Source organism: Oncorhynchus masou, chromosome 32, assembly GCF_036934945.1.
Source record: "Oncorhynchus masou masou isolate Uvic2021 chromosome 32, UVic_Omas_1.1, whole genome shotgun sequence".
Lineage (NCBI taxonomy): Eukaryota > Metazoa > Chordata > Actinopteri > Salmoniformes > Salmonidae > Oncorhynchus > Oncorhynchus masou.
The window spans coordinates 81,372,635-81,400,373 of record NC_088243.1 but is presented as its reverse complement, the minus strand read 5'-3'; the positions used below and the strand labels follow the sequence as shown (position 1 = coordinate 81,400,373).

The 27,739-nt window shown below is 45.8% G+C and overlaps 3 protein-coding genes across 5 annotated transcripts; 1 reads left to right on the top strand and 2 right to left on the bottom strand.

Moving 5' to 3' along the window:
- Window positions 1-31: 31 nt before the first annotated feature.
- nxt2 (nuclear transport factor 2-like export factor 2) lies at window positions 32-7,446 on the top strand. The gene is made up of 4 exons (XM_064955231.1): window positions 32-219; window positions 3,686-3,772; window positions 5,898-6,042; window positions 6,441-7,446. Exons 1-4 carry the CDS (start codon window positions 205-207, stop codon window positions 6,623-6,625), a joined length of 432 nt encoding a protein of 143 aa, XP_064811303.1. The 5' UTR covers window positions 32-204; the 3' UTR covers window positions 6,626-7,446.
- Window positions 6,796-23,900, bottom strand: LOC135526677 (long-chain-fatty-acid--CoA ligase 4-like). 3 transcript variants are annotated; one of them, XM_064955227.1, is made up of 15 exons: window positions 23,818-23,900; window positions 22,353-22,561; window positions 21,362-21,868; window positions 20,663-20,840; window positions 19,842-19,951; window positions 18,869-19,007; window positions 17,345-17,495; window positions 11,945-12,068; window positions 11,767-11,838; window positions 10,634-10,773; window positions 10,224-10,396; window positions 9,731-9,994; window positions 9,479-9,593; window positions 9,139-9,296; window positions 6,796-8,177 (listed from the first exon to the last, which is right to left on the bottom strand). In XM_064955227.1, the coding sequence occupies exons 3-15, from the start codon at window positions 21,713-21,715 to the stop codon at window positions 8,020-8,022; spliced, it is 2,136 nt and encodes a 711-aa protein (XP_064811299.1). In that variant the 5' UTR covers window positions 21,716-21,868; window positions 22,353-22,561; window positions 23,818-23,900; the 3' UTR covers window positions 6,796-8,019. The 3 variants fall into 3 exon arrangements, with proteins under 3 accessions (XP_064811299.1, XP_064811301.1, XP_064811302.1); XM_064955229.1 differs by lacking the exon at window positions 22,353-22,561; XM_064955230.1 differs by lacking the exons at window positions 22,353-22,561; window positions 23,818-23,900 and adding an exon at window positions 22,239-22,339.
- A 1,429-nt stretch (window positions 23,901-25,329) lies between these two features.
- pin4 (protein (peptidylprolyl cis/trans isomerase) NIMA-interacting, 4 (parvulin)) lies at window positions 25,330-26,834 on the bottom strand. The gene is made up of 4 exons (XM_064955226.1): window positions 26,662-26,834; window positions 26,416-26,489; window positions 26,157-26,276; window positions 25,330-25,728 (listed from the first exon to the last, which is right to left on the bottom strand). The coding sequence occupies exons 1-4, from the start codon at window positions 26,738-26,740 to the stop codon at window positions 25,570-25,572; spliced, it is 432 nt and encodes a 143-aa protein (XP_064811298.1). The 5' UTR covers window positions 26,741-26,834; the 3' UTR covers window positions 25,330-25,569.
- Between the last annotated feature and the right edge of the window lie 905 nt (window positions 26,835-27,739).

Here is a 27,739-nt window from a genome sequence, read left to right as displayed (position 1 = left end):
CGCAAATGACTTTTATTTTGAAGAAACATTATCTATGACCAGCGGAAGTAATTACATCACACGCTCGTCGACAAGAAAATAATTTTAAGTCACACATTTTCATCGTGCTTTTGAATTTGAATGCTGTGGTATTTTGATATCCCTCAAATGTAGAAATTGCCTGTCCGTTTGACGACGAGGAAAGACAACAACAAGTCTTCAGCAATGGCTGCAACAGTTGTAAGTTTATCTTCTAGCTATCTAACTACAATAAGCTAACCTCATGTGTTCTTTATTGTAGTTACGTTTTTAGTTGTTGGGTTATATAACGTTATTTGTAGACACCTAGCTACACTACAAACCCTACATGTGAACAGCGGTGTATTGTTCACAAAAGCCACCGGGGCCACCAATACAGCCAACGAGATTGGACAGTGAAGCTGGGTTTGAACCAATGATTTATATACAGTGCCTTGCGAAAGTATTCGGCCCCCTTGAATTTTGCGACCTTTTGCCACATTTCAGGCTTCAAACATAAAGATATAAAACTGTATTTTTTTGTGAAGAATCAACAACAAGTGGGACACAATCATGAAGTGGAACGACATTTATTGGATATTTCAAACTTTTTTTAACAAATCAAAAACTGAAAAATTGGGCGTGCAAAATTATTCAGCCCCTTTACTTTCAGTGCAGCAAACTCTCTCCAGAAGTTCAGTGAGGATCTCTGAATGATCCAATGTTGACCTAAATGACTAATGATGATAAATACAATCCACCTGTGTGTAATCAAGTCTCCGTATAAATGCACCTGCACTGTGATAGTCTCAGAGGTCCATTAAAAGCGCAGAGAGCATCATGAAGAACAAGGAACACACCAGGCAGGTCCGAGATACTGTTGTGAAGAAGTTTAAAGCCGGATTTGGATACAAAAAGATTTCCCAAGCTTTAAACATCCCAAGAAGCACTGTGCAAGCGATAATATTGAAATGGAAGGAGTATCAGACCACTGCAAATCTACCAAGACCTGGCCGTCCCTCTAAACTTTCAGCTCATACAAGGAGAAGACTGATCAGAGATGCAGCCAAGAGGCCCATGATCACTCTGGATGAACTGCAGATATCTAAAGTTGAGGTAGGAGACTCTTTCCATAGGACAACAATCAGTCGTATATTGCACAAATCTGGCCTTTATGGAAGAGTGGCAAAAAGAAAGCCATTTCTTAAAGATATCCATAAAAAGTGTTGTTTAAAGTTTGCCACAAGCCACCTGGGAGACACACCAAACATGTGGAAGAAGGTGCTCTGGTCAGATGAAACCAAAATTGAACTTTTTGGCAACAACGCAAAACGTTATGTTTGGCGTAAAAGCAACACAGCCCATCACCCTGAACACACCATACCCACTGTCAAACATGGTGGTGGCAGCATCATGGTTTGGGCCTGCTTTTCTTCAGCAGGGACAGGGAAGATGGTTAAAATTGATGGGAAGATGGATGGAGCCAAATACAGGACCATTCTGGAAGAATGGTGCAGATGGAGTCTGCAAAAGACCTGAGACTGGGACAGAGATTTGTCTTCCAACAAGACAATGATCCAAAACATAAAGCAAAATCTACAATGGAATGGTTCAAAAATAAACATATCCAGGTGTTAGAATGGCCAAGTCAAAGTCCAGACCTGAATCCAATCGAGAATCTGTGGAAAGAACTGAAAACTGCTGTTCACAAATGCTCTCCATCCAACCTCACTGAGCTTGAGCTGTTTTGCAAGGAGGAATGGGAAACAATTTCAGTCTCTCGATGTGCGAAACTGATAGACATACCCCAAGCGACTTACAGCTGTATTCGCAGCAAAAGGTGGCGCTACAAAGTATTAACTTAAGGGGGCTGAATCATTTTGCACGCTCAATTTTTCAGTTTTTGATTTGTTAAAAAAAGTTTGAAATATCCAATAAATGTCGTTCCACTTCATGATTGTGTCCCACTTGTTGTTGATTCTTCACAAAAAAAATACAGTTTTATATCTTTATGTTTGAAGCCTGAAATGTGGCAAAAGGTCGCAAAGTTCAAGGGGGCGAATACTTTCGCAAGGCACTGTATACACCATTGGTTAGAACCAGCAACACTGTCAGTTATGATATACTTTATTGTCCCTGGGGGGTAATTTGACTTGGATAATAGTGTTGCTGCTTCCACATACATTCATAGAATCAGTTGACACAGCGTACACCCCCCCCCTCCCCGCACAACAGTTAATACATTCATAGAATCAGTTGACACAGCGTACACCCCCCCCTCCCCGCACAACAGTTAATACATTCATAGAATCAGTTGACACAGCGTACACCCCCCCCCTCCCCGCACAACAGTTAATACATTCATAGAGTCAGTTGACACAGCGTACACCCCCCCCTCCCCGCACAACAGTTAATACATTCATAGAATCAGTTGACACAGCGTACACCCCCCTCCCCGCACAACAGTTAATACATTCATAGAATCAGTTGACACAGCGTACACCCCCCCCATGCCAGGCACGGCTGCAGTTTCACATGGTGAAGGCCTACAGGCACTGGAACTGCCACCTACCTACAGTTCTTCATCATGGTGAACTGCCACCCACCTACCTACAGGCCTTCATTGTGAACTGACACCCACCTACCTACAGGCCTTCATGGTGAACTGCCACCCACCTACCTACAGGCCTTCATTGTGAACTGACACCCACCTACCTACAGGCCTTCATGGTGAACTGCCACCCACCTACCTACAGGCCTTCATGGTGAACTGCCACCCACCTACCTACAGGCCTTCATTGTGAACTGACACCCACCTACCTACAGGCCTTCATTGTGAACTGACACCCACCTACCTACAGGCCTTCATGGTGAACTGCCACCCACCTACCTACAGGCCTTCATTGTGAACTGACACCCACCTACCTACAGGCCTTCATGGTGAACTGCCACCCACCTACCTACAGGCCTTCATTGTGAACTGACACCCACCTACCTACAGGCCTTCATTGTGAACTGACACCCACCTACCTACAGACCATCATGGTGAACTGACACCCACCTACCTACAGGCCTTCATTGTGAACTGACACCCACCTACCTACAGACCATCATGGTGAACTGACACCCACCTACCTACAGGCCTTCATCGTGAACTGACACCCACCTACCTACAGGCCTTCATCGTGAACTGACACCCACCTACCTACAGGCCTTCATCGTGAACTGACACCCACCTACCTACAGGCCTTCATCATGAACTGACAGCCTTACAGCACAAGCGCACGATTACCACCTGTGCCATTTTAATTAGACCTGACGACTGATCTCCCTGTAACTTAGGGGTGGACAACCATCAAGTGATTTCAAAATTCAGCGGCGAGTCAATCAATTTGTGGGCCAAAAAAAGTCCCATTGTAACTTCTATACCGTCTATCTAGTTTTAGACATTCAAGAGTGGCCTGGAGTGTTATTTACCTAACCCCCCCCCCCCTTGACAGATTCAATGGGCTCACTGGCTGTATTTTGCCCGCCCTTGTAACACAGCGGCAGGATCGCTGTGTAAATTATTTCTAAAATGTTATTCTGACTATTTCCCCCCCCCACCCCAAAAAATCTAAGGCACATCTCTCTGTTTACCAAGTTGTCAATGGCTGTCATTCAATCACACCTCTTGTCCCTTCTCTAGGATTTCAGGACCCACGTTGACGCATCATGCAGGTATTCAGAGGAGTTTACCAACATCTATTATGACTGCATGGACAAGAAAAGAAGGGTAGGTACTGAACCGTACCGGGCTGTGTGTAGGCACTGAACCGTACCGGGCTGTGTGTAGGCACTGAACCGTACCGGGCCGTGTGTAGGCACTGAACCGTACCGGGCCGTGTGTAGGCACTGAACCGTACCGGGCCGTGTGTAGGCACTGAACCGTACCGGGCCGTGTGTAGGCACTGAACCGTACCGGGCCGTGTGTAGGCACTGAACCGTACCGAGCCGTGTGTAGGCACTGAACCGTACCGGGCCGTGTGTAGGCACTGAACCGTACCGGGCCGTGTGTAGGCACTGAACCGTACCGGGCCGTGTGTAGGCACTGAACCGTACCGGGCCGTGTGTAGGCACTGAACCGTACCGGGCCGTGTGTAGGCACTGAACCGTACCGGGCCGTGTGTAGGCACTGAACCGTACCGGGCCGTGTGTAGGCACTGAACCGTACCGGGCCGTGTGTAGGCACTGAACCGTACCGGGCCGTGTGTAGGCACTGAACCGTACCGGGCCGTGTGTAGGCACTGAACCGTACCGGGCCGTGTGTAGGCACTGAACCGTACCGGGCCGTGTGTAGGCACTGAACCGTACCGGGCCGTGTGTAGGCACTGAACCGTACCGGGCCGTGTGTAGGCACTGAACCGTACCGGGCCGTGTGTAGGCACTGAACCGTACCGGGCCGTGTGAATGCACTGAACCGTACCGGGCCGTGTGAATGCACTGAACCGTACCGGGCCGTGTGTAGGCACTGAACCGTACCGGGCCGTGTGTAGGCACTGAACCGTACCGGGCCGTGTGTAGGCACTGAACCGTACCGGGCCGTGTGTAGGCACTGAACCGTACCGGGCCGTGTGTAGGCACTGAACCGTACCGGGCCGTGTGTAGGCACTGAACCGTACCGGGCCGTGTGTAGGCACTGAACCGTACCGGGCCGTGTGTAGGCACTGAACCGTACCGGGCCGTGTGTAGGCACTGAACCGTACCGGGCCGTGTGTAGGCACTGAACCGTACCGGGCCGTGTGTAGGCACTGAACCGTACCGGGCCGTGTGTAGGCACTGAACCGTACCGGGCCGTGTGTAGGCACTGAACCGTACCGGGCCGTGTGTAGGCACTGAACCGTACCGGGCCGTGTGTAGGCACTGAACCGTACCGGGCCGTGTGTAGGCACTGAACCGTACCGGGCCGTGTGTAGGCACTGAACCGTACCGGGCCGTGTGTAGGCACTGAACCGTACCGGGCCGTGTGTAGGCACTGAACCGTACCGGGCCGTGTGTAGGCACTGAACCGTACCGGGCCGTGTGAATGCACTGAACCGCACCGGGCCGTGTGAATGCACTGAACCGTACCGGGCCGTGTGTAGGCACTGAACCGTACCGGGCCGTGTGTAGGCACTGAACCTTACCGGGCCGTGTGAATGCACTGAACCGTACCGGGCCGTGTGTAGGCACTGAACCGTACCGGGCCGTGTGTAGGCACTGAACCGTACCGGGCCGTGTGTAGGCACTGAACCGTACCGGGCCGTGTGTAGGCACTGAACCGTACCGGGCCGTGTGTAGGCACTGAACCGTACCGGGCCGTGTGTAGGCACTGAACCGTACCGGGCCGTGTGTAGGCACTGAACCGTACCGGGCCGTGTGTAGGCACTGAACCGTACCGGGCCGTGTGTAGGCACTGAACCGTACCGGGCCGTGTGTAGGCACTGAACCTTACCGGGCCGTGTGTAGGCACTGAACCTTACCGGGCCGTGTGTAGGCACTGAACCGTACCGGGCCGTGTGTAGGCACTGAACCGTACCGGGCCGTGTGTAGGCACTGAACCGTACCGGGCCGTGTGTAGGCACTGAACCGTACCGGGCCGTGTGTAGGCACTGAACCGTACCGGGCCGTGTGTAGGCACTGAACCGTACCGGGCCGTGTGTAGGCACTGAACCGTACCGGGCCGTGTGTAGGCACTGAACCTTACCGGGCCGTGTGTAGGTACTGAACCGTACCGGGCCGTGTGAAGGCACGGAACCGTACTGGTTACACAGGTCCAAACACCTCCCTTGGTATCCCTACTTTGGAAAACACTGAGTTCCTTAACATCTGTAGATAGCCAACCCTACTATAGCTACTCCCTACTGTTGATCTTTCCCCAGAACTTGATGCGGCTCTACCTGGACAAAGCGACTCTGGTTTGGAACGGGAATGCTGTGTCAGGGCAGGCTGCTCTTGGAGACTTCTTTGAGTCACTTCCCTCCAGCGAGTTCAGTATCCAGACTCTGGACTGTCAGCCAGTGCATGGTGATTCTTTCCCACAATTATCATTTTCAAAACTGGGATTTTTTCAGTTTCATTGTAAACAATGATTGACTCATATTGCACATTCAATTAAAGGGGGGGGGGAGAGAGAAAATAGACCGTCAATTATATTGACACTGAACAGCATGCACTTCTCTATAGGTTATCCTCATTTAGAAATGCTTCTGACTCAGCCACCATTTAGCAATTAGACTGTAATCCTGTTTTTTAATGGTAAAAATTCACCTTGCTGCCTAAAAGTATAATACTGACATTTGCAACCCAAAATATACAGTCCAACTTTTGCCTCGTTCCACCATCCTGATCACAAGAGAAACCGAATGTGATCAGGTTTGTTGAAAGAGGCCAACACCATTTTCCCCATCCTTATATTCCCATAGAGCAGGCAACCCAGGGCCAGACCACGCTGCTGGTGGTGACGGCAGGACAGGTGAAGTTTGACGGTCAGAAGCAGCGCTACTTCAATCAGAACTTCCTCCTCACAGCCCAGGCCTCGCCCACCAGTGACCAGCCTGTCTGGAAGATCGCCAGTGACTGTTTCCGCTTCCAGGACTGGAGTAGCTGAGGGCTGCTTTAATCTGCTTTCAGGGTCATTATTCATTTGGGCTCACAACCCTGCTTTAAGATTTCTTTAAAAGTATACCAGTTATGTACTGTTTTTGTTAATCTGCTACAGCCCACTTTCAGTTATTGTGTTAATAAAAGGTACTTACTACAAAAGACAAGGCAAAGTAGTCAAATACAAAAATTTTATTCACCAATGTCCTTTAAAGCATGTGACCCCCAGAACTGAAGTAACCATTTTTTCACACAGTTGAAGAAAGAAATGGACTCTTAAACAAGGATACTAATATTTTCATAACATTGCTTTGAGTATTGAGGTGAAAACAAAAAGCCCATGCAGTCTATCCTCTTAGCCAAGTATTAAATAGCTGCTATTAAGTTTCCTGAGTGATGGTTGGTGCAAAAGCAAAATACAAAGTTGAATAAACCGAATTGTTAGTCAATGCTTATTTAGTTTTAGCCATCCATTGCTTTAGAAAAGCCAAGGTATATTTTCATACTTCTAAATAAATAACCAAATTTAACAGACGCAGGGAAAGGCACAGTAGTGTCGATACTGCTATCTTACCATTAGAGGGCAGCAGAACTCAACTACATAACATGAGGAATCAAGTATTTATAGAACACAGAAATAGACCCGTTACAAAACGGGTAAAGAGAGTTGAGGCTGGAATGGCAGGAAAGCGTGGACTGGAATGTTTCCCTTTCCTCAATGTTCCATTTGTTTGTTTGTGAAAGTAGGACTTTTCTATAAACATACATTTCTATAAATGCTGGATCAGCTTCAAGTTTGATTTCCAAATAAATAATTTACCATCTACAGTTCAGACTCTTTCTAAATGACAACAATTGAGGGCAGAACTGGACGTGCTTGAGTGCAATGTTATTTTTTTTTTTTACAAGTACATTATTAGCACAAATAATTGTCTAATAGGGATATTCTTCACACACACAGAACAGTAGCCTGGGTATCAAACAGTTTCTGTTGAACAACACTACAGCTGAATCCCAAATTACATCCTATTCCCTTGAGTGCTCTACTTTTGGTCAGAAGCAGTGTACGACATAGGGAATAGGGTGCCACAAGACGACAGTCAACTGAAGCAGAAACATGACTGGCACCGACTGAGGCTACATTAGCAGACTGTTGGCGACTTTGGCTTCGGTTAGGAGTAGCCAACCCTACTCCTGAACAGCTACACAGTGTAGATGCATGCTTTTGTTCTAGCCCTACTCAAAACACCAAATTGGCTGCTTGTAACCAAGAACTTGATTAGTTGAAGTCAAATGAGTTACAGCAGGGCTGAGCGAAAGCCTGCACACCACGCACCCAATATAGTGCACTACTTTTGACCAGAGGCCTATGGGCATTAGGTGAAGTTCTAGGTCATTACATTACGGTCTCCCATACATCCTCTCTATGTGTTGGAGATAGTGGTTCTTTAACTCTTTTCTCTTCAGCTTGAAGGCATCAGTCACCAGTCCTGTCTCAGGGGTCCAGGGCTCTGGGCTGAGGTGGACTTTGACTGGGATCTCAAACCTCTGGAGTTTAACTAGAAGGGAGGAGGAAGGTGAGATACAGAGTAAAGAGAGTGGAAGGTCATTACAAAATCTTTATTCCATTTATTTTTTTGTTGACATTTTTGAAGTTTGCATAGAAATTTGTTGCAAAAATTGCCACGATGCATTTCTCTTGAACATCACACCTATATAAAACACTTGTCGAATAAAAAAAGTGGTGAAAGTGTTTGGCAATTTGCCTAATAATACAAAAATTCTTTCATAAAGTGGCAACATCCTGGGTAGAGCCCCCACCAAACCGAGCAGTCAAACAGTGAAATGGTACCAATTGTTTTTCAACCCTTAATTTTTCCCAAAGGGGATTTTAGAAACACTTCAGGGCTGTGTTTTGTGTAGACTTAGACGGTTATCGAAACGTAACGCCCTCTCGGACAAGGTGAATATATTCTTTATGATAGCCACATTAACATAATTTTGGGGGGATAAATACAGGCTACTATATTGACAAGTCACCATGTCCGAGAGAGATTCACAGTTGTCAAAATGTCCTCCCAGGGTAAGTCTACACAACACAGCTCTTGTTTTAACTGGTTCTAAAATCCCCTTATGGGAAGAAAAATTAAAAAAAAAGTGGAAAAACAATTGGAACCATTTCCCTGTTTGACCGCTAGGTTTTATGGGTATTATGACTCATACTGTGGTACTTGATGCCTTGCCCACCTATCTATCTTTAACATCTCAGGGACCCTGAAACCAGTAAGAATAGAATGCAAGAATGGACTAATATTTGCCACATTCTAATACAGTAATTCTCATGTGCCTACTTACACCATGGCGATAACTTGGCCAAGCTGGTCTGAAACTATTTGATCGTGAAATTGCAATGTGAAGCAATTTAGGCATTGTTGAAAGTCAAGAACCACGTTTGTGTTGCCAAGTGTTTTCCTATGTACGGTATGTATGCTCTAATGAATAGGACCCAGGGGTTCTTACTTGAAGTGGCCACCTCTTTGATCTCCTTCAGCACCTCCTTCTCCATGGAAGGGTGGGTGCACACCTCCTCCCAGCTCCCTTTCACTCCCCTCTGTCTCGCCAGCTCAGTCAACATCTTCTGGTTGGGTACCACAACACTGATCACATAGTTCTGCTCACTGCAGGGGTTAGAGGTAAGAATGGATCCAATGTCAGAGTTCATGGGTTAGAAGCACCCATATAGGCTGGGATAACTGGAGTTACATGTTGCCAGTAAGCACAGATCTAAGACCAGTTCACACTCTGCAAATGTAAACCTCTACCACTAGGGGCTGAGAGATAAAACTGGGCTAGGGCTCACCTGTTAGCGTAAGCACAGATGTTGTCGATAAGGGAGCAGTTCTTCAGAGCAGCTTCTACTTTCCCCAGAGAGACGTATTCCCCAGCCTGGAGCTTCACTAGGTCCTTCTTACGATCTAACGAGCAATAACACACGCCACAATGCAAGATAGCGCTTTAAATTCATTTACACACTAGATGAGAATGTATATGCCTATGATGGACAATGAGAAAACCCTCCAACACACAACCGTTCCACACATACGTTACACACCCACTATCTGCAGACATCCGTCAGGGTGGATCTCTCCTATGTCTCCTGTAGAGAACCACCTCTGACCCTTCTCGTCCACAAAGTAGTCCTGGCCGTTACTCTCGTTCCTATAGTAACCCATAGTGATGTTAGGCCCTCCAATCAGAATCTCCCCTCGGGGGTGAGGTTTGTCCTGATTGGTGTAGCCTCCCTCCAGCCAATCCCTGAGTCGGATCTCACAGCAGATGACAGGAGCTCCAACTCTACCCGTGCTGTTGTCTGCCACTGGACAGGGAATAGAGGAAACACAACCTTTAGTTATACAGGCAAAGCAAAGCCTTACTACTCGCCCTCCTCATTCCATACCCCCCCCCGGGGCCCCGAAGACATGGATGTTGATTAAGGCAGCCCCCCGCACCCCTCTGATTCAGAGGGGTTGGGTTAAATGCGGAAGACACATTTCAGTTGAATACATCCAGCTGGACAACTGACTAGGTATCCCCCTTTCCCTTACCCTCGGTGATGGTGCCAGCTCCACAGGTTTCCGTCAGTCCGTACCCCTGGCCCACCGGACAGCAGAAACATATGTTCATAAACCTCTGTGTGGCGGAGGAAAGCGGAGCCCCTCCAGACAACATCAGCCTCACCCTGCCGCCCAGCAACTTGCGCACCTTATTGAACAGCAGCCTAGACACACACAGAGAACTGTGAACACACACTAATACACTCGAACACTAATTTAAAGTACTTTGTCTAAATGTACGATTCCCTATCTGGATACATGTGTTGTTATTCAAGGTGATTTACACTGAATCATTTAACATGTGAATAATACTTATTTCTCTGGGTTAATGGGATCTTCAGAAAACACATTTTACTACTACTAGATATATCACATGTTAGCAAGGTATAAAGAGTTGTTACACATTGCAGAGAGGAGCATCGTAACCCCTCTTGACCTGCTCCAGTTTGTAGTTGTATCCCAGGTTGAACAGCGTCCTCTGAATGCAACTCATCTCCCCAACCTTCCTCATCACATTCTTATTGATGTGATCCAGGATTTCCTGTTCAAACAAATAAATGGTATAGTAGACCACAGAGTAATACATGTTGTCTTACCGGTGCAGAAGACCAGACAGATGTGTTGTGTGATAGAAAAAAAAGACAAGATTGTTATAATACAGTTTATGCGTCAAATTAGGGTTGATGAGTACCCTCAAATCTGTGTCTGTGGTTTGAGTTGGGCCTGTGGGATTTGAGCTGACGATTGACTGGGTGATAAAACCTACAGCTGGCATTCCAGACAGGATGTGGAGTGGTTGTAACTGGGATAGAGAGGAGTAGAACAAAGGCCACAACGGTTCTTAGACATCCTGGCATCTGGGAAATTAGGCCAGGGTCGGGGGTTAAGATGGGGGCGGCGGGGTAGCCTAGTGGTTAGAGCGTTGGACTAGTAACCAGAAGGTTGCAAGTTCAAATCCCCGAGCTGACAAGGTACAAATCTTGTCATTCTGCCCCTGAACAGGCAGTTAGTTAACCCACTGTTCCTAGGCCGTCATTGAAAATAAGAATTTGTTCTTAACTGACTTGCCTAGTTAAATAAAGGTAAAATAAAAAGATAACACCAGGTGCAGATAAAGACAGGATGAGCCCCTTGATCAGCATTAGTAATCTAGTATGTTTTTTTTCATTCATTTTTTTCATTATTAGTTAGGCTTTCAGTCTCTCAACCAGCTTCACGAGGTAAGTCACCTGGAATCCATTTCAATTAACAGGTGTGCCTTGTTAAAAGTTCCTTTGTGTAATTTCTTTCCTTCTTAATGCGTTTGAGCCAATCAGTTGTGTTGTGACAAGGTCAGTGTGGTATACAGAAGATGGTATTTTACCAAATAGGACTAAGTCCATATTAAAGCAAGAACAGCTCAGATAAGCAAAGAGAAGACTTTTGGGCTGACGGTTTCATTATTGCAATAATTACATCGATATTAAATAAGGATGATTGTTCAAAAGAAATGACCAAGTCTCTCAGTACTGAATTTCCACGACAGTTGTCTTACCGGTACAGCGGCCATTAGAGTTGGTTTCAGCACAGAGCTGTCTCCTCTACTTCCTCTCTTTATCTTAGTGGACTGGAGAGAGAGAGAGAGAGGAGAGGGCATCAACGTAGGACTGGATGAAGAGGCCTTAGTCATCTTCAGTGTCAGTATGCAGACAGAATGAACAAGCGTTCATTACCTGGTCAGAGAGCGTCTGAGGGGAGGAGTAACCGATGGGACAGCCATACGCCATGCAAGAGATTTCTGCTGTCATTTCCAAAACATGGGCCAGAGGCAGGTAGGCTATGTAGGTGTCTTTAGGCCTGAGAGAGAGAGAACATGGTTAGCATTAGGGTCAGAGGTTTAAGGGCAAGTAGGCTATGTAGGTGTCTTTAGGCCTGAGAGAGAGAGAGAACATGGTTAGCATTAGGGTCAGAGGTTTAAGGGCAGGTAGGCTATTTAGACAGAGTCTTTTGGACAGAGAACAGATACATTATAATACTGCATGGGGTCAGAGTAAGGTTTTTAGAGAGCAGGTATGTTACGCATGAGAAGTTAGGTCAGAGGTTAGAATAAGGTACATAACCTCTGTGAAGTTAGGTCAGGGGCAAAGAACAGGGTTAGGAATACAGTGAGAGCAGGGGTTCTCAAAGTGGGGTCTGCAGACAGGTATACGGCACCAGTCAAATGTTGGTGTCCTAACTCATTCAAGGGTTTCTTTATTTGTACTATTTTCTACATCGTATAATAATAATAGTGAAGACATCAAAACTATTAAATAAACAAAGCAAAATATTATATATTTGAGATTCTTGAAAGTAGCCACCCTTTGCCTTGACAGCTTTGCACACTTGGCATTCTCTCAACCAGCTTCACGAGGTAAGTCACCTGGAATCCATTTCAATTAACAGGTGTGCCTTGTTAAAAGTTCATGTGTGTAATTTCTTTCCTTCTTAATGTGTTTGAGCCAATCAGTTGTGTTGTGACAAGGTCAGCGTGGTATACAGAAGATGGTATTTTACCAAAAAGGGTTAAGTTCATATTAAAGCAAGAACAGCTCAGATAAGCAAAGAGAAACAACATTCCATCATTACTTTGTCTTTAAAGGTCAGTCAATCTGGAACAATTCAAGAACTTTGAAAGTTTCTTAAAGTGGAGTTGCAAAAACCATCTAGAGATGAAACTGGCTCTCATGAGGAACACCACAGGAAAGGAAGATCCAGAGTCACCTCTGCTGCAGAGGATAACTTCATTAGAGTTAACTGCAATCCCAAATAAATGCTCAAGAGTTCAAGTAACAGGCACATCAACTGTTCAGAGACTGCGTGAATCAGGCCTTCATGGTTGAATTGCTGCAAAGAAACCACTACTAAAAGGACACCAATAAGAAGAGACTTGCTTGGGCCAAGAAACACGAGCAATGACATTAGAACGGTGGAAATCTGTCCTTCGTTCTGTTGAGTCCAAATTTTAGAATTTTTGGTTTCAATCCCTGTTTCTTTGTGAAATGCAGAGTTGGTGAACGGATGATCTCCGCATGTGTAGTTCCCACCGTGAGGCATGGAGGTGGTGCTTTGCTGGTGAGATATTTAGAATTCAACGCACACTTAACCATCATGGCTACCACAACATTCTGCAGCAATATACCATACCATCAGGTTAGCCCTTAGTGGGACTAGGGCTGGGCGTATACCGTTTTTTTTTGCGATATACCGGTATTGATGCACGGACCGGTTTGGGGATTAACTTTACCTTTATAAGTCGGTATTTGAATGTTTGGTATGTTAAAATGTGATGCGCAATGTGTCAAGTCCATTTTATAGTTTACTTTGCTACTTGAGTCATCGCTCTCCACTCGCTCTATGCCCCTAGCCACGCCCCCTAACTCAAGGAGCGCATTTGAGGTTCCTCAACCAAGCGACACTTGCATTCACTCTGCATGGTCAATGCAGCATATTTTACTTATTTATTTCACCTTTATTTAACCAGGTAGGCTAGTTGAGAACAAGTTCTCATTTACAACTGCGACCTGGCCAAGAAAATGCAAAGCAGTGCAACACATGGAATAAACAAACAGTCAATAATACAGTAGGAAAAAAAAGTATATATACACAGTGTGTGCAAATGAGGTAAGATTAGGGAGGTAGGGCAATAAAATAGGCCATAGTGGCGAGGTAATTACGATATAGCAATTAAACACTGGTGTGAGAGATGTGCAAGTGGAAATACTGGGGTGCAAAATAAATATATACAGTATGGGGATGAGGTAGTTGGATGGGCTATGTACAGTCGTGGCCAAAAGCTTGGAGACAAATATTAACTTCCAAAGTTTGCCGTTTCAGTGTCTTTAGATATTTTTGTCAGATGTTACTATGGAAAACTGAAGTATAATTACAAGCATTTCATAAGTGCCAAAGGCTTTTATTGACAATTACATGAAGTTGATGCAAAGAGTCAATATTTGCAGTGATGACCCTTCTTTTTCAAGACCTCTGCAATCCGCCCTGGCATGCTGTCAATGACCTTCTGGGCTACAGCCCGACTGATGGCAGCCAATTCTTGCATAATCAATGCTTGGAGTTTGTCAGAATTTGTGGGGTTTTATTTCTCCACCCGCCTCTTGAGAATTGACCACAAGTTCTCAATGGGATTAAGGTCAATAGAGTGTCCTGGCCATGGACCCAAAATATCGATGTTTTGTTCCCCGAGCCACTTCGTTATCACTTTTGCCTCATGGCAAGATGCTCCATCATGCTGGAAAATGCATTGTTCATCACCAAACTGTTCCTGGATGGTTGGGAGAAGTTGCTCTTGGAGGATGTGTTGGTACCATTCTTTATTCATGGCTGTGTTCTTAGGCAAAATTGTGAGTGAGCCCACTCCCTTGGCTGAGAAGCAACCCCACACATGAATGTCTCAGGATGCTTCACTGTTGGCATGACACAGGACTGATGGTCGCGCTCACCTTGTCTTCTCCGGACAAGCTTTTTTCCAGATGCCCCAAACAATCAGAAAAGGGATTCAGAGAAAATGAATTTACCCCTGTCCTCAGCAGTCCAATCCCTGTACCTTTTGCAGAATATCAGTCTGTCCCTGATGTATGTTCTGGAGAGAAGTGGCTTCTTTGCTGCCCTTCTTGACACCAGGCCATCCTCCAAAAGTCTTCACCTCACTGTGCGTGCAGATGGACTCACACCTGCCTGCTGCCATTCCTGAGCAAGCTCTGTACTGGTGGTGCCCTGATCCCGCAGCTTTATCAACATTAGGAGACGGTCCTGGCACTTGCTGGACTTTAAGGGCCCTGAAGCCTTCTTCACAACAATTGAACAGCTCTCCTTGAAGTTCTTGATGATCCGATAAATGGTTGATTTAGGTGCAATCTTACTGGCAGCAATATCTTTGCCTGTGAAGCCCTTTTTGTGCAAAGCAATGATGAGAGCACATGTTTTCTTGCAGGTAACAGTGATTGACAGAGGAAGAACAATGATTCCAAGCACCACCCTCCTTTTGAAGCTTCCAGTCTGTTATTTGACCCCAATCAGCATTGCAGAGTTATCTCCAGCTTGGTCCTCATCAACACTCACACCTGTGTTAACGAGAGAATCACTGACATGATGTCAACTGGTCCTTTTGTGGCAGGGCTGAAATGCAGTGGAAATGTTTTTTGGGGGATTCAGTTCATTTGCATGGCAAAGAGGGACTTCATAACATTCTGGAGTATATGTAAATTGCCATCATACAAACTGTGGCAGCAGACTTTGAACATTAATATTTGTGAGATTCTCAAGCAAGCTGGTGCTTGAAGCTAGTGAGGTAGATGGGAATCTCCAGCTTCAGCGATTTTTGCTGTTCGTTCCAGTCATTGGCAGCAGAGAACTGTAAGGAAAGGCGGCCAAAGGAGGAATTGGCTTTGGGGGTGACCAGTGAAATATACCTGCTGTAGCACGTGCTACAGGTGGGTGCTGCTATGGTGACCAGCGAGCTGAGATAAGGGGGGACTTTACCCAGCAGGGTTTTGTAGATGACCTGGAGCCAGTGGGTTTGGCGACGAGTATGAAGCAAGGGCCAGCCAACGAGAGCGTACAGGTCGCAGTGGTGGGTAGTATATGGGGCTTTGGTGACAAAACAGATTGCACTGTGATAGACTGCATCCAATTTGTTGAGTAGGGTATTGGAGGCTATTTTGTAAATGACATCGCCGAAATCGAGGATCAGTAGGATTGTCAGTTTCACACAAAATAGGAAGCCGATTCTAGATTTAATTTTGGATTGGAGATGCTTAATGTGGGTCTGAAAGGAGAGTTTACAGTCTAACCAGACACCTAGGTATTTGTAGTTGTCCACATATTCTAGGTCAGAACTGTAGTGATGATGCTGGACGGGAAGGCGTGGGCAGCGATCGGTTGAAGAGCATACATTTAGTTTTACTTGCATTTAAGAGCAGTTGGAGGCCACAGAAGGAGAGTTGTATGGCATTGAAGCTCATCTGGAGGTTAGTTAGCACAGGGTCCAAAGAAGGGCCAGAAGTATACAGAATGTACTGCAGCGCCAGCGGTGCCACCAGAGACTCTGGGTTTGCGCCCAGGCTCTGTTGTAACTGGCCGCGACCGGGAGGTCTGTGGGGCGACGCACAATTGGCCTAGCGTCGTCCGGGTTAGGGAAGGTTTGGCCGGTAGGGAAATCCTTGTCTCATCGCGCACCAGCGACTCCTGTGGCGGGCCGGGTGCAGTGCGCGCGAACCAAGGTTGCCAGGTGCACGGTGTTTCCTCCGACACATTGGTGCGGCTGGTTTCCGGGTTGGATGGCGCTGTGTTAAGAAGCAGTGCGGCTTGGTTGGGTTGTGTATCGGAGGACGCATGACTTTCAACCTTTGTCTCTCCCGTGCCCGTACGGGAGTTGTCGCGATGAGACAAGATAGTAGCTACTAAACAATTGGATACCACGAAATTGGGGAGAAAAAAAGGGCAAAATTAATTTAAAAAAAATAAAATAAAAATGTTGTCGTCTGCGTAGAGGTGGATCAGAGAATCACAAGCAGCAAAAGCGACATCATTGATGTCTACAGAGAAGAGATTCGGCCTGAGAATTTAACCCTGTGGGACCCCCATAGACACTGCCAGAGGTACGGACAACAGGGCCTGGGAGGCTCACAGGGATATTGGTATCCACAGTACTCCACCAATTAAATATTTTAAAATCAATATTTCTTGTATTCCCCCCATAGGTGTAATTTTAAAAACTGCAAAGTTCTCTGCCTCATTAAAAAAAATGTGTAGAATATTAGCTTTAAAGCTGCAACAACAAAACCTCTGTCCCATGACAAAATACGCTTGAAAACGGCAAAATGTTCTCTCCAATTCCAAGAGGTGCACCTTAAATATGTTCCTTATATCATATTATCATAGTAAAACTCCTTGTATGCTATTTTTTCATCTCACTTGAGTTTTGTGATTATGAGGGGGTCCCTGATAAATATGCTATCAAAAAAGTTTGAGAATCCCTGAGTTATGGGTATGGGTTAAGGGGGTGCCTCGGGAGGCAGGGAGGGAGAGAGCCTATTCTCCCCCATGTAAAACTACTAAACCCAACTGTCACTCACCCCAGGCCAGGGATGCGTTCACACTGTCCGGTCATTCCAGCGGTGAGGTTGCTGTGGATGACCATGACTCCTTTGGGTCTGCCTGTAGAACCACTGGTGTACATCACTACAGCCAGGTCTGATGGCTGAGGACTCACCACCGGCCTAGCCACTGTAACAGAGACATTGGTTAGTTTAACAGGTCTCACTTCACTGTAACAGACAGCCATTGGTTCAACAGTTCTTACACACCCGATTTGGCCAATTAAGCTATTGATAATTGGACTTCCTGACGGGCCGCCCCCAGGTAGGTAACAACATCCCCACCCCGCTGATCCTCAACACTGGGGCCCCACAAGGGTGCGTTCTGAGCCCTCTCCTGTACTCCCTGTTCACCCACGACTGCGTGGCCATGCACACCCCCAACTCAATCATCAAGCTTGTTGACGGCCTACAGGGAGGAGGTGAGGGCTCTCGGAGTGTGGTGTCAGGAAAATGACCTCACACGCAACGTCAACAAAACAAAGTAGATGATTGTGGACTTCAGGAAACAGCAGAGGGAGCACCCCCCTATCCACATCGACGGGACAGTAGTGGAGAGGGTAGAAAGTAAAGTTCCTTGGCGTACACATCACAAACAAACTGAAATGGTCCACTCACACAGACAGCGTGGTGAAGAATGCGCAGCAGCGCCTCTTCAACCTCAGGAGGCTGAAGAAATTTGGCTCAACACCAAAAGCACTCACAAACTTCTACAGATGCACAATCGAAAGCATCCTGTCGGGCTGTATCACTGCCTGGTACGGCAACTGCTCCGCGCACAACCGTAAGGCTCTCCAGAGGGTAGTGAGGGCTGCACACCGCATCACCGGGAGCAAACTACCTGCCCCCCAGGACACCTACACCACCCGATGTCACAGGAAGGTCATAAAGATCATCAAGGACAACAACCACCCGAGCCACTGCCTGTTCACCCCGCTATCATCCAGAAGGCGAGGTCAGTACAGGTGCATCAAAGCAGGGACCGAGAGACTGAAAAACAGCTTCTATCTCAAGGCCATCAGACTGTTAAACAGCCACCACTAATATTGAGGGGCTGCTGCCATACATGTAAAAAAATGGATCACTAGTCACTTTAAACAATGACACTTAATATAATGTTTACATACCCTACATTACTCATCTCATATGTATATACTGTACTCGATACCATCTAAGGCATCTTGCCTATGACGTTCTGTACCATCACTCATTCATATATCTTTATGTACATATTCTTCATCCCTTTACACCTGTGTGTATAAGGTAGTAGTTGTGGAATTGTTAGGTTAGATTACTCAATGGTTATTACTGCATTGTTGGAACTAGGAGCACAAGCATTTCGCTACACTCGCATTAACATCTGCTAACCATGAGTATGTGAAAAATAAATTTGATAATTAGTTGAATCAAGTGTTTTAGTGCTGGTATGGACCAAAACCATGCTCTAACATTACTTGTGTCATTTTCATAGCGTTTCTCATGCAGTACTCTGGTGTTACTCACAGTTGTCAGGCTGTGACCCCAGCTCCTGTACTGATGTCATGCTGTGAATGGCGAGACCAGGTGGGTATCCCTCTGTACTGACCCTCCTCTGGTCTACAGAGATGATGTGTTTCAGCTTGGGGATCTGAGAGAGAACACCCTATGAAGAATAGAGGGAGGAGAAAAGTTCAATTAGCTAGTAGAAATGCATCCCTGTCCGTGACCCCACTCTCCAAGGGCGTCTCTGGGAAAGTTTGGATATGCAAAAAAACAAAAACAAAAAAAAACTATTTCCAATTCAGACACGCGACTTAGCTACGGTTGGCAAATAGACAATTGCAACACATGTGAAAGACTGAAAATTGAAGCTAGTTGGCACATACGTTTACTACGGAGTGCACAAACATTTGGAACAGTTGCATCCTCCCGTTTGCCCTCAGACAGCCTCATGGACCCTACAAGGTGTTGAAAGCGTTCCGCAGGGATGCTGGCCCATGTTGACTCCACTGCTTCCCACAGTTGTGTCAAGTTGGCTGGATGTCCTTTGGGTAGTGGACCATTCTTGACACACACGAGAAACTGTTGTGTGAAAAACCCAGCAGCGTTGCAGTTCTTTACACAAACCGGTGCGCCTGGCACCTACTACCATACCGGTTTCAAAGGCACTTAAATATTTTGTCTTGCCCATTCAACCTTTGAATGGCACATACACAATCCATGTCTCAATTGTCTCAAGGCTTAAAAATCCTTCTTTAACCAGTCTCCTCCCCTTCATCTACACTTATTGATGTCACTTGTTTAATCCACTTCAATAAGGGATAATAGCTTTCACCTGGATTCACCTGTTCAGTCTATGTCATGGAAAAAATGTTTTGTAAACTCAGCGTATATTCTGTCCATTCGGTCAAACCCTCAACTCTGCTGCACTACCATGTTTCAACCCAACAGAGCCATTGTAGGGTTATATGTTCTCGGTCAGGTGATTGTAGCTCACCTTCAGTTTGGTCTCCAGTAGTTCTGTGCTGGTGATGAGGTGTGTGACTCCTGTCTCGTTCAGTCCAAACGCCACCGCCTCCTCTCCCAGTGTCGCATAGAACGTCACCACTGTGTAAACACAGAGCAATGGCAATGCACTTTGGACATTGTGTTACGGTCATTCTGGCCGGGTACATGACAGGGTACTGAACTGGCCGGGTACATGACAGGGTACTGAACTGGCCGGGTACTGAACTGGCCGGGTACTGAACTGGCCGGGTACATGACAAGGTACTGAACTGGCCGGGTACATGACAAGGTACTGAACTGGCCGGGTACTGAACTGGCCGGGTACATGACAGGGTACTGACTGGCCGGGTACATGACAGGGTACCGAACTGGCCGGGTACATGACAGGGTACCGAACTGGCCGGGTACATGACAGGGTACCGAACTGGCCGGGTACATGACAGGGTACTGACTGGCCGGGTACATGACAGGGTACAAATGTATTTGTTATGTGCTGACCTGAACAAAATGTATTCCAATGTTAGTGTACAAAAGGCATTATAATCTAATACAATGTACCTCTATTTAAAGATATCTTTATATGTTATCGATATCCCAACACCAGGCCAACATGACTATGATTAATCAAACTTTCTGGAAAGAAAAGCCCTGTTGTTGTTTAGTTGGCTTCATCTAATCATGTTGAGCCTTCCATCTCCTCCCAGAACGCACCCTATTCCTTATGTAGTGCACTACTTTAGGTATAAAGTAGTGCACTACGTAGGTAGGGAATAGAGTGCCATTTGGGAAGCCCCAGGGTACAGTACTCACATGGGAAGTTGTATCTGAAGCAGGCCTGAGCAGAGATCATCCACTCAGCTCTCGTCTCACAGAAGATGGCAACCATACTCTTAGACTGCTGGCCCAGTGCTGCCAACCCGCTGCCCATGTAACTCACTACAGAGTCTACCTGCTGGTAGGACAGCCAGCGGTACTCCCCCAGAATCAGCTGCAAGAGAGGAGACTGTCACCTGTTCGTCGATTTGAATTTTTGTAATTTGGCAGGCACTCTTCTCCTATTTGAATAGAGGAAGAGTGTGCTTCCTTGTTAATTTTGGGTCAGCTAGAGCTGGGTGAAGATAATGTGGCGAAGAGAGACAGCTTTTCGGAGACATATGCAGCTTCATTTGAACTGAGCACAACAATAGGCATTTGTGGCACTGTGCAGCACTGCCGGGCGCGTTGCATTAAAACCTGTGTAGCATTAACGCCTCGTTCAAATGCTAGTCGGAACTAAGAAACTGACATTTCTAACTGGTTGAAGTTATACACGTGCCACGTTCAACCAGTTAGCACATCAGAAAATTTCAGAGTTCAGACGAGCGCGTAAACGCGACATTACGACAGGCGTATGTAGAATTACGACCTTTACATTTTAGTCATTTAGCAGATGCTCTTATCCAGAGCAACTTACAGGAGCACTATGGCAGGCGTACGTAGCACTATAACAGGCGTATTCATATAGGTTACCTTCTTAAAGACCTTTCCGCTGGGCTGGGGCTCATTCTCCTCACTCAGTACCTCTCTTGTCCCTAGACAGTCAGAGTCCCCAAAGCGCTGTACAGCTTGCTGGAACAGTTTGTCCAGCGTGTCTTTCCCAGGGAAGTCTTCTGTGGCCAAGCTCTGGAAGCGGTCTACACAGCGGTACGGCCCCTCGGAGTGCCCGGAGATGGAGCGAGCCTTGACCCGTGTGGCCCGGGTTCTCTTCTCCCCAGCCCTGGTGAAGTAGTACCAGGGCAGGAAGGAAAGGAAGGAGTACAGCCACACCACGAGGTGGAGGGGGAGGAGGAGCAGGGAGTGGAGCTCTGATTGGTGGAGACCCATATTGGATTGGGGGGGGGGTTTAAATATCAGTGTGTCAGGTAAAACCCAAGAGGAGATGAGCCTTATCAATGCCAAGGATCCAGAGACAAGTAGGGGCTTATTTTAGGCTGATGCCGTCTGGTTTTAAGTCCTCTCAATCCAAACAGAGTAAGCCTATTGTTGGAACACAAAATAAAAGGTATTAATATATGTGAGAAAAGGGTAAGTGAAAACAGACAGAGCAGTGATGGTCAGGTTGGATCTATCAATAACATCATTAGGTTAGGATTCTCTTGTCTACCTGCTCTAGACCGCTTGTTATTTTGACAAGAGGTTTTCTACACTGACTGGTAGTTTAGAGTACAGTATGTCACATGCCTGAGGCGTCATTAACAAGGGAATGGATTCCCAGTCAACATAGTATTTTCCCTGAACCCCTTACTCTAACTAACTCTTAAGCCTAAAATAGCCTTTTTACAAGTGAGAATTAGCTAAATGTCTCAATTCTGATAGACTTAGTTTTGCGCTGACTTTTGGTACTCACAAGTACGGTCAAATGTGTATAAACACACAGCACCTCTCTCCCAGTGCTGGCCTCTTGCTCCCTAGGTTAGCCTTCCTATGTGAGGACAGGGTGCAGCCAGAGTGTGGAAATTACCTTTGCCTTCAACTCCTCCAATGCCTGAATTACCTCTCCCTGTGAACAACCAACCCCGTCTACTGTGCTCTGGGTCCTCATATAGGCTACTCCGGCTGTGTCTTATTAACTAGCTTCCTTTCCTCGGGTCCTCTCCACGATCACGGATCTGGCAGAGAAGGGCAGGACAGGTGGTAGCAAAGTTGTGGGAACACACCCAGTATACTCTCCTGAAGGAGATGAGGAGAAGAAGCCACGACACAGTGTTGAGACCCAGCCCCAGTAGCCAGTTGACTCACTGACCAATGTCCACAGCTCAGCCAACTGAAGAAGATGAAGCCAGTCACAACCAATGATATCATCCCAGCTCACCCCATGATGAGCTGATCAGGGTCAGAGTACTGGGATACTCCTGGTCACGATGACTGCTCTTTAAGCCATCAGAACTGGCTTAAACATAAAACCTGGATAGCATCCTTTGATTGGACTACACACTGACAAGTGGACCGGAGAGACAGAGCTGAAGTCACTGTTGTTGCCATACACAGAAGGCATGATCTAAATGTGGACAAGTTTATTTTCTTTCATTTTATGAATCCAGACTAGGCATGAGACTAGGCAATCTATTTATATGGCTCGTGATTATATCATGTGACGCATCCATCATACAGCAAAGCAACGGGGGTATAATTTGTGTAACGTTTGAACAGGAAACTGTTCCAAAAATTTAAGAACAATTTTGCCAACAAACAACGCACACACAGTAGCATGATCAATTGACCTAACTAACTAGCTGCCGAATAGGCATCAAATCACCGCGTAGCTTATTCTTAATGTTTGTCCATAGGCTACCAGAGTGAGGACAGACATTTTTCAGGAATAAAACGTGGCGAGTGAAAAATGTAATTAAAATAAGCCCACTCCCTACCCGGTATCTTATTCTGCTGCTATAAACTGTGTGCGTTGTTTGCAACCTTATGTTTATGGAACAGTTTCCTGTTGGAACGTTCCACAAAGTATACCCACCCACAAACATAATTTTGTTTAAAAAAAAGTTGCCACCTGATTGCAGTCAAATTTGCACATCAACAGAGAACACAACTTTGCTCAACACCCAGGTGCAATTCAACGCTGCTTACTGCGAGTAGGCCAGGCTGTTGGTAAACGGATAAACGACTGAAAGTGACACTGCTTAGTGTTCTTCAAATTTCCCAATTTGACAGACAGCCCAGAGGGCCACACATATTACAATAACTAGTTTCAGTTCACTGACGTTACAAGTAAACATATTTTGATCTTCAAAATAGACATTCTACGTGCTTTCATTTTAGCAGTCGACTGTTTTAGAGATGAATGCAGACAGATATTTATATTAGCCATTTAAATTAGCCTCAATTATCTACATAGGGATTACATTGTTGATAAGATTACAGCAGCCAGCTAGCAATTGACACCCATTTACCTGGCAAGCTTACAACATTCTTACCTTCAGCAGCTAAACCCGATCAGTCGATCCCTCTTGCCGAAACGAATTGACCGAAAGTTACCTTTTGTGATCTCCGCCAGAAAGGGAACCCGGAAACAATACGTCATCTGATTCCATATTTCTGGGCCAATGAGCTGTCGAAGCGGGATTCCTACTTTTAGGTTCATTATAGAATGTATCTAACTTTAGGTCATTCAATTACTTGGGATGTAAGTGGTATACCGTTGATTGCATGACTGAAAAGCAAGGTAATATCAAACATTAATTGTATCATGTTTGTTCTGAAAGCAGTGGACAACTTTGTATCCGAAGTATGTTTCTGCAACAAACTCAATGGGCATTCATTCACATACATTTGACAATGTTTGTTTAATTGACCACCAGTGTAAAAAATTACACCACTTTTTATTAGCTACAGACAGGAGTACATACCCGCCTGTCCAACATCACTACTCTGGACGGCTCTGATTTAGAATACGTGGACAACTACAAATACTTAGGTGTCTGGTTAGACTGTAAACTCTCCTTCCAGACCCATATCAAATATCTCCAATCCAAAGTTAAATCTAGAATTGGCTTCCTATTTCGCAACAAAGCATCCTTCATTCATGCTGCCAAACATACCCTTGTAAAACTGACCCTCCTACCAATCCTCGACTTTGGCGATGTCATTTACAAAATAGCCTCCAATACCCTACTCAACAAATTGGATGCAGTCTATCACAGTGCAATCCGTTTTGTCACCTTAGCCCCATATACTACCCACCATTGCGACCTGTACGCTCTCGTTGGCTGGCCCTCGCTTCATACTCGTCGCCAAACCCACTGGCTCCATGTCATCTACAAGACCCTGCTAGGTAAAGTCCCCCCTTATCTCAGCTCGCTGGTCACCATAACATCTCCCACCTGTAGCACACGCTCCAGCAGGTATATCTCTCTAGTCACCCCCAAAGCCAATTCTTTCTTTGGCCGCCTCTCCTTCCAGTTCTCTGCTGCCAATGACTGGAACGAACTACAAAAAGCACTGAAACCGGAAACACTTATCTCACTCACTAGCTTTAAGCACCAACTGTCAGAGCAGCTCACAGATTACTGCACCTGTACATAGCCCACCTATATTTTAGCCCAAACAACTACCTCTTTCCCTACTGTATTTAATTGATTTATTTTGCTCCTTTGCACCCCATTATTTTTATTTCTACTTTGCACATTCTTCCATTGCAAATCTACCATTCCAGTGTTTTTCTTGCTATATTGTATTTACTTTGCCACCATGGCCTTTTTTTGCCTTTACCTCCCTTATCTCACCTCATTTGCTCACATCGTATATAGACTTGTTTATACTGTTTATTGACTGTATGTTTGTTTTGCTCCATGTGTAACTCTGTGTCGTTGTATGGGTCGAACTGCTTTGCTTTATCTTGGCCAGGTCGCAATTGTAAATGAGAACTTGTTCTCAACTTGCCTACCTGGTTAAATAAAGGTGAAATAAATAAATAAAATACATCTTAATAGCCCGTGTCTCTTTACAGAGCATTTAATTTTGAGCTTTTGTTGTGCCATTACCAGGACATGAAAAACATTATGCAAGAAAAAAAAGAAAACAAAAATTGATTGTGCCATCTCCTCTGAGAGAAAGCAGAGTGTCCCAATGTCAACGTGAAGAGTAGTGGATATTTCCTTCGGGTCATTCTTCTTCGATGGGGTTTAACGGCGGTTGTTAATGGGGCATTACCGCCACCAGCCTTCGGGTCATTTCTTCCCTTCCACCATGATGATGTGGTAGCCAAACTTGGTTTTCACGGGGGGGTCTGTGTAAATGGGTTTGTCCATGGTGCTGTTGGGTAGGGCGAAGGCAGCATCCTGGAAGGGTCCGGTCATAGACCCTCTTATCATCCAGCCCAGATCACCCTGTCCCCATCAGGATAACACTACAGTCAATATTGCCACAGTCACACAAGGCTAAAACAGGTGTATTTATAAGTCAGACACTGTTGCAAAATGTTTTGCAATGGAAACGATTCACTCCAAAATGGGAAATGCGGTTCTATTGGACAGATTCGGGTAGGTCTCTCCCATTTCATTGCTTTTACGTCTGTCTTGTTCCCAGAGTAAACGGTTTCCGTTGCAAAAAAAAAAGTTTTGCAACAGACCAAAATGTTCCAACAGTCTGTGACAAATGAATATTCCCCCCAGTTCTCTCACCCTAACAGACAGCAAGACAAAGAGGATGCCATCCAGTGGACCTTTTAGGTACTAGCAGACAGCACCCTATACCTATACATGATAAACCAATAGGTTCATGTATGTTAGTTGGTGCATGGGAACTGCTCTCTTACCCCTTGTCTGGCTTTGTCTTCACTGTACTGTGAGGCCACTTCACTGAAGCGAACCCCAGCCTTCAGTTTCTCCATCGCCTCCATACATTTACCATGTTTTTCACACAGGATATGTCTGACCTGGGGAATACGTTAAAACAGTAGTCAGTCAATTTAGCTAGCTGTCTATACTTACATAAGAACACATATAGTGTAGCTAAAGACTATATGGTGTAGCTAGAATGTAGCATTGCATAGAGTAACTAGCATAGCTATCCACCTTAACAGAAGTGCCTCCTTTAATCGTCTTCTCTTCCTTTTTTTCTTTGTCACCTCCCCCCGCAGCAGCTCCACCTGAATGATGACATTCAACATAATAACATGACTTACATGGAGATACCTAACGTTTCCTGTCTGCTAACTAACTGCCACTGAACTGCACACATGCTGTGTATTTCAGTTGGCTAGCTAGTTAGCATGTTCTCAATCCAACATGCTTTGTCGATTTAGTGAAGAATAAACAGACCTTTCCCCCCCTTGCCACCTTTCCCTGCCTCCTTGCCACCTTTCCCTGCCTCCTTGCCACCTTTCCCCTTAGGTGGCATTCTTGAAAATAGCCTTAACTGAAAATGAATTGGACAACAGGAAGAGATCTTCCAGCTAGCCAGCTACCACAAGGCAAGCTTGTCTTCTTCTTCGGTGGGGATTATCGGCGGTTGACATCCAACGATATGGAGCATTACTGCCACCTACTGTGCTGGAGTGTGGGCCAGAGACTCGGATATGCTAACTCATACCTGCCAGCCCGGTTGCTCTTAAAAAAGATACAATATTTTAGACTATATCTAATGACGGAAAGTCTGTTCAATCCAAGATTACAACCAAATGACTATAGCATTAACACAAACATAGAGGAGGCAGGTGGCAGTGGGAGGAGGTAGGGATCTGGTCTGTCTGCCCAATATATAGGATCCAAACTTGAGGAGGAATACAAATAGCATAAATAGGAAAGTGTGCTTCAGTGGGTCTCTCTGGGTGGGAGACTGTTAGATGACTAATGTGATGTAGATGTTGAGCAGCTTCCCTGCAAGTTTTAATAATCAATATATATTTGTTTTTTTACAAATAAGGGGAAAAAAGTGTGTTCTATTCAATATACTCTAAACTAATTTCCTGTATCCCCTTCTCCCTCATACCAGATCTCTGATACTGCCCACACTGTAGCAATACATGCTCCACTGTCTCTCTTTCCTGGCAACAATCACACTTTCCTGTTGGATGCGTTCCTATCACATTTAAGGTGTTATTCAACCAGATGTGTCCCATCCTTAATATAGTAAAAAATAGCCTCCTCTCTTCTGTCCCTTCCTGCCGTCCTCCCCTCCCCGATTTTCCTCTGTACTTGAAATAAATGCCTGCCCTTAGTATCTCTATTCCACTGCTCCTGCCATCTCTGCACCATCAGTGTCCATATCAGGCTTTTTGCCTCTGCCTTGCTCATTGAAACTACCACATCAACATCCCCACTACTAAGTGCTTGTTTAGCCAGTACATCAACTGCCTCATTCCCCTCCACCCCAACATGGGCTGGGACCAAAGTAAAT

Coding starts and splice junctions, on each gene's coding strand:
- nxt2 (XM_064955231.1), top strand. Junction 3,773..5,897: donor GCATGGACAAGAAAAGAAGG/GTAGGTACTGAA, acceptor ATCTTTCCCCAG/AACTTGATGCGGCTCTACCT. Junction 6,043..6,440: donor GGACTGTCAGCCAGTGCATG/GTGATTCTTTCC, acceptor ATATTCCCATAG/AGCAGGCAACCCAGGGCCAG.
- LOC135526677 (XM_064955227.1), bottom strand. CDS start 21,715: ATGGGTCTCCACCAATCAGAGCTCCACTCCCTGCTCCTCCTCCCCCTC. Junction 12,069..17,344: donor GAACGCATCCCTGGCCTGGG/GTGAGTGACAGT, acceptor TCTCTCTCTCAG/GCCTAAAGACACCTACATAG. Junction 9,594..9,730: donor CGGATGTCTGCAGATAGTGG/GTGTGTAACGTA, acceptor ATTGCTCGTTAG/ATCGTAAGAAGGACCTAGTG.
- pin4 (XM_064955226.1), bottom strand. CDS start 26,740: ATGCCACCTAAGGGGAAAGGTGGCAAGGAGGCAGGGAAAGGTGGCAAG. Junction 26,490..26,661: donor AGGTGGCAAGGGGGGGAAAG/GTCTGTTTATTC, acceptor GTCATCATTCAG/GTGGAGCTGCTGCGGGGGGA. Junction 25,729..26,156: donor AAGACAAAGCCAGACAAGGG/GTAAGAGAGCAG, acceptor TGATGGGGACAG/GGTGATCTGGGCTGGATGAT.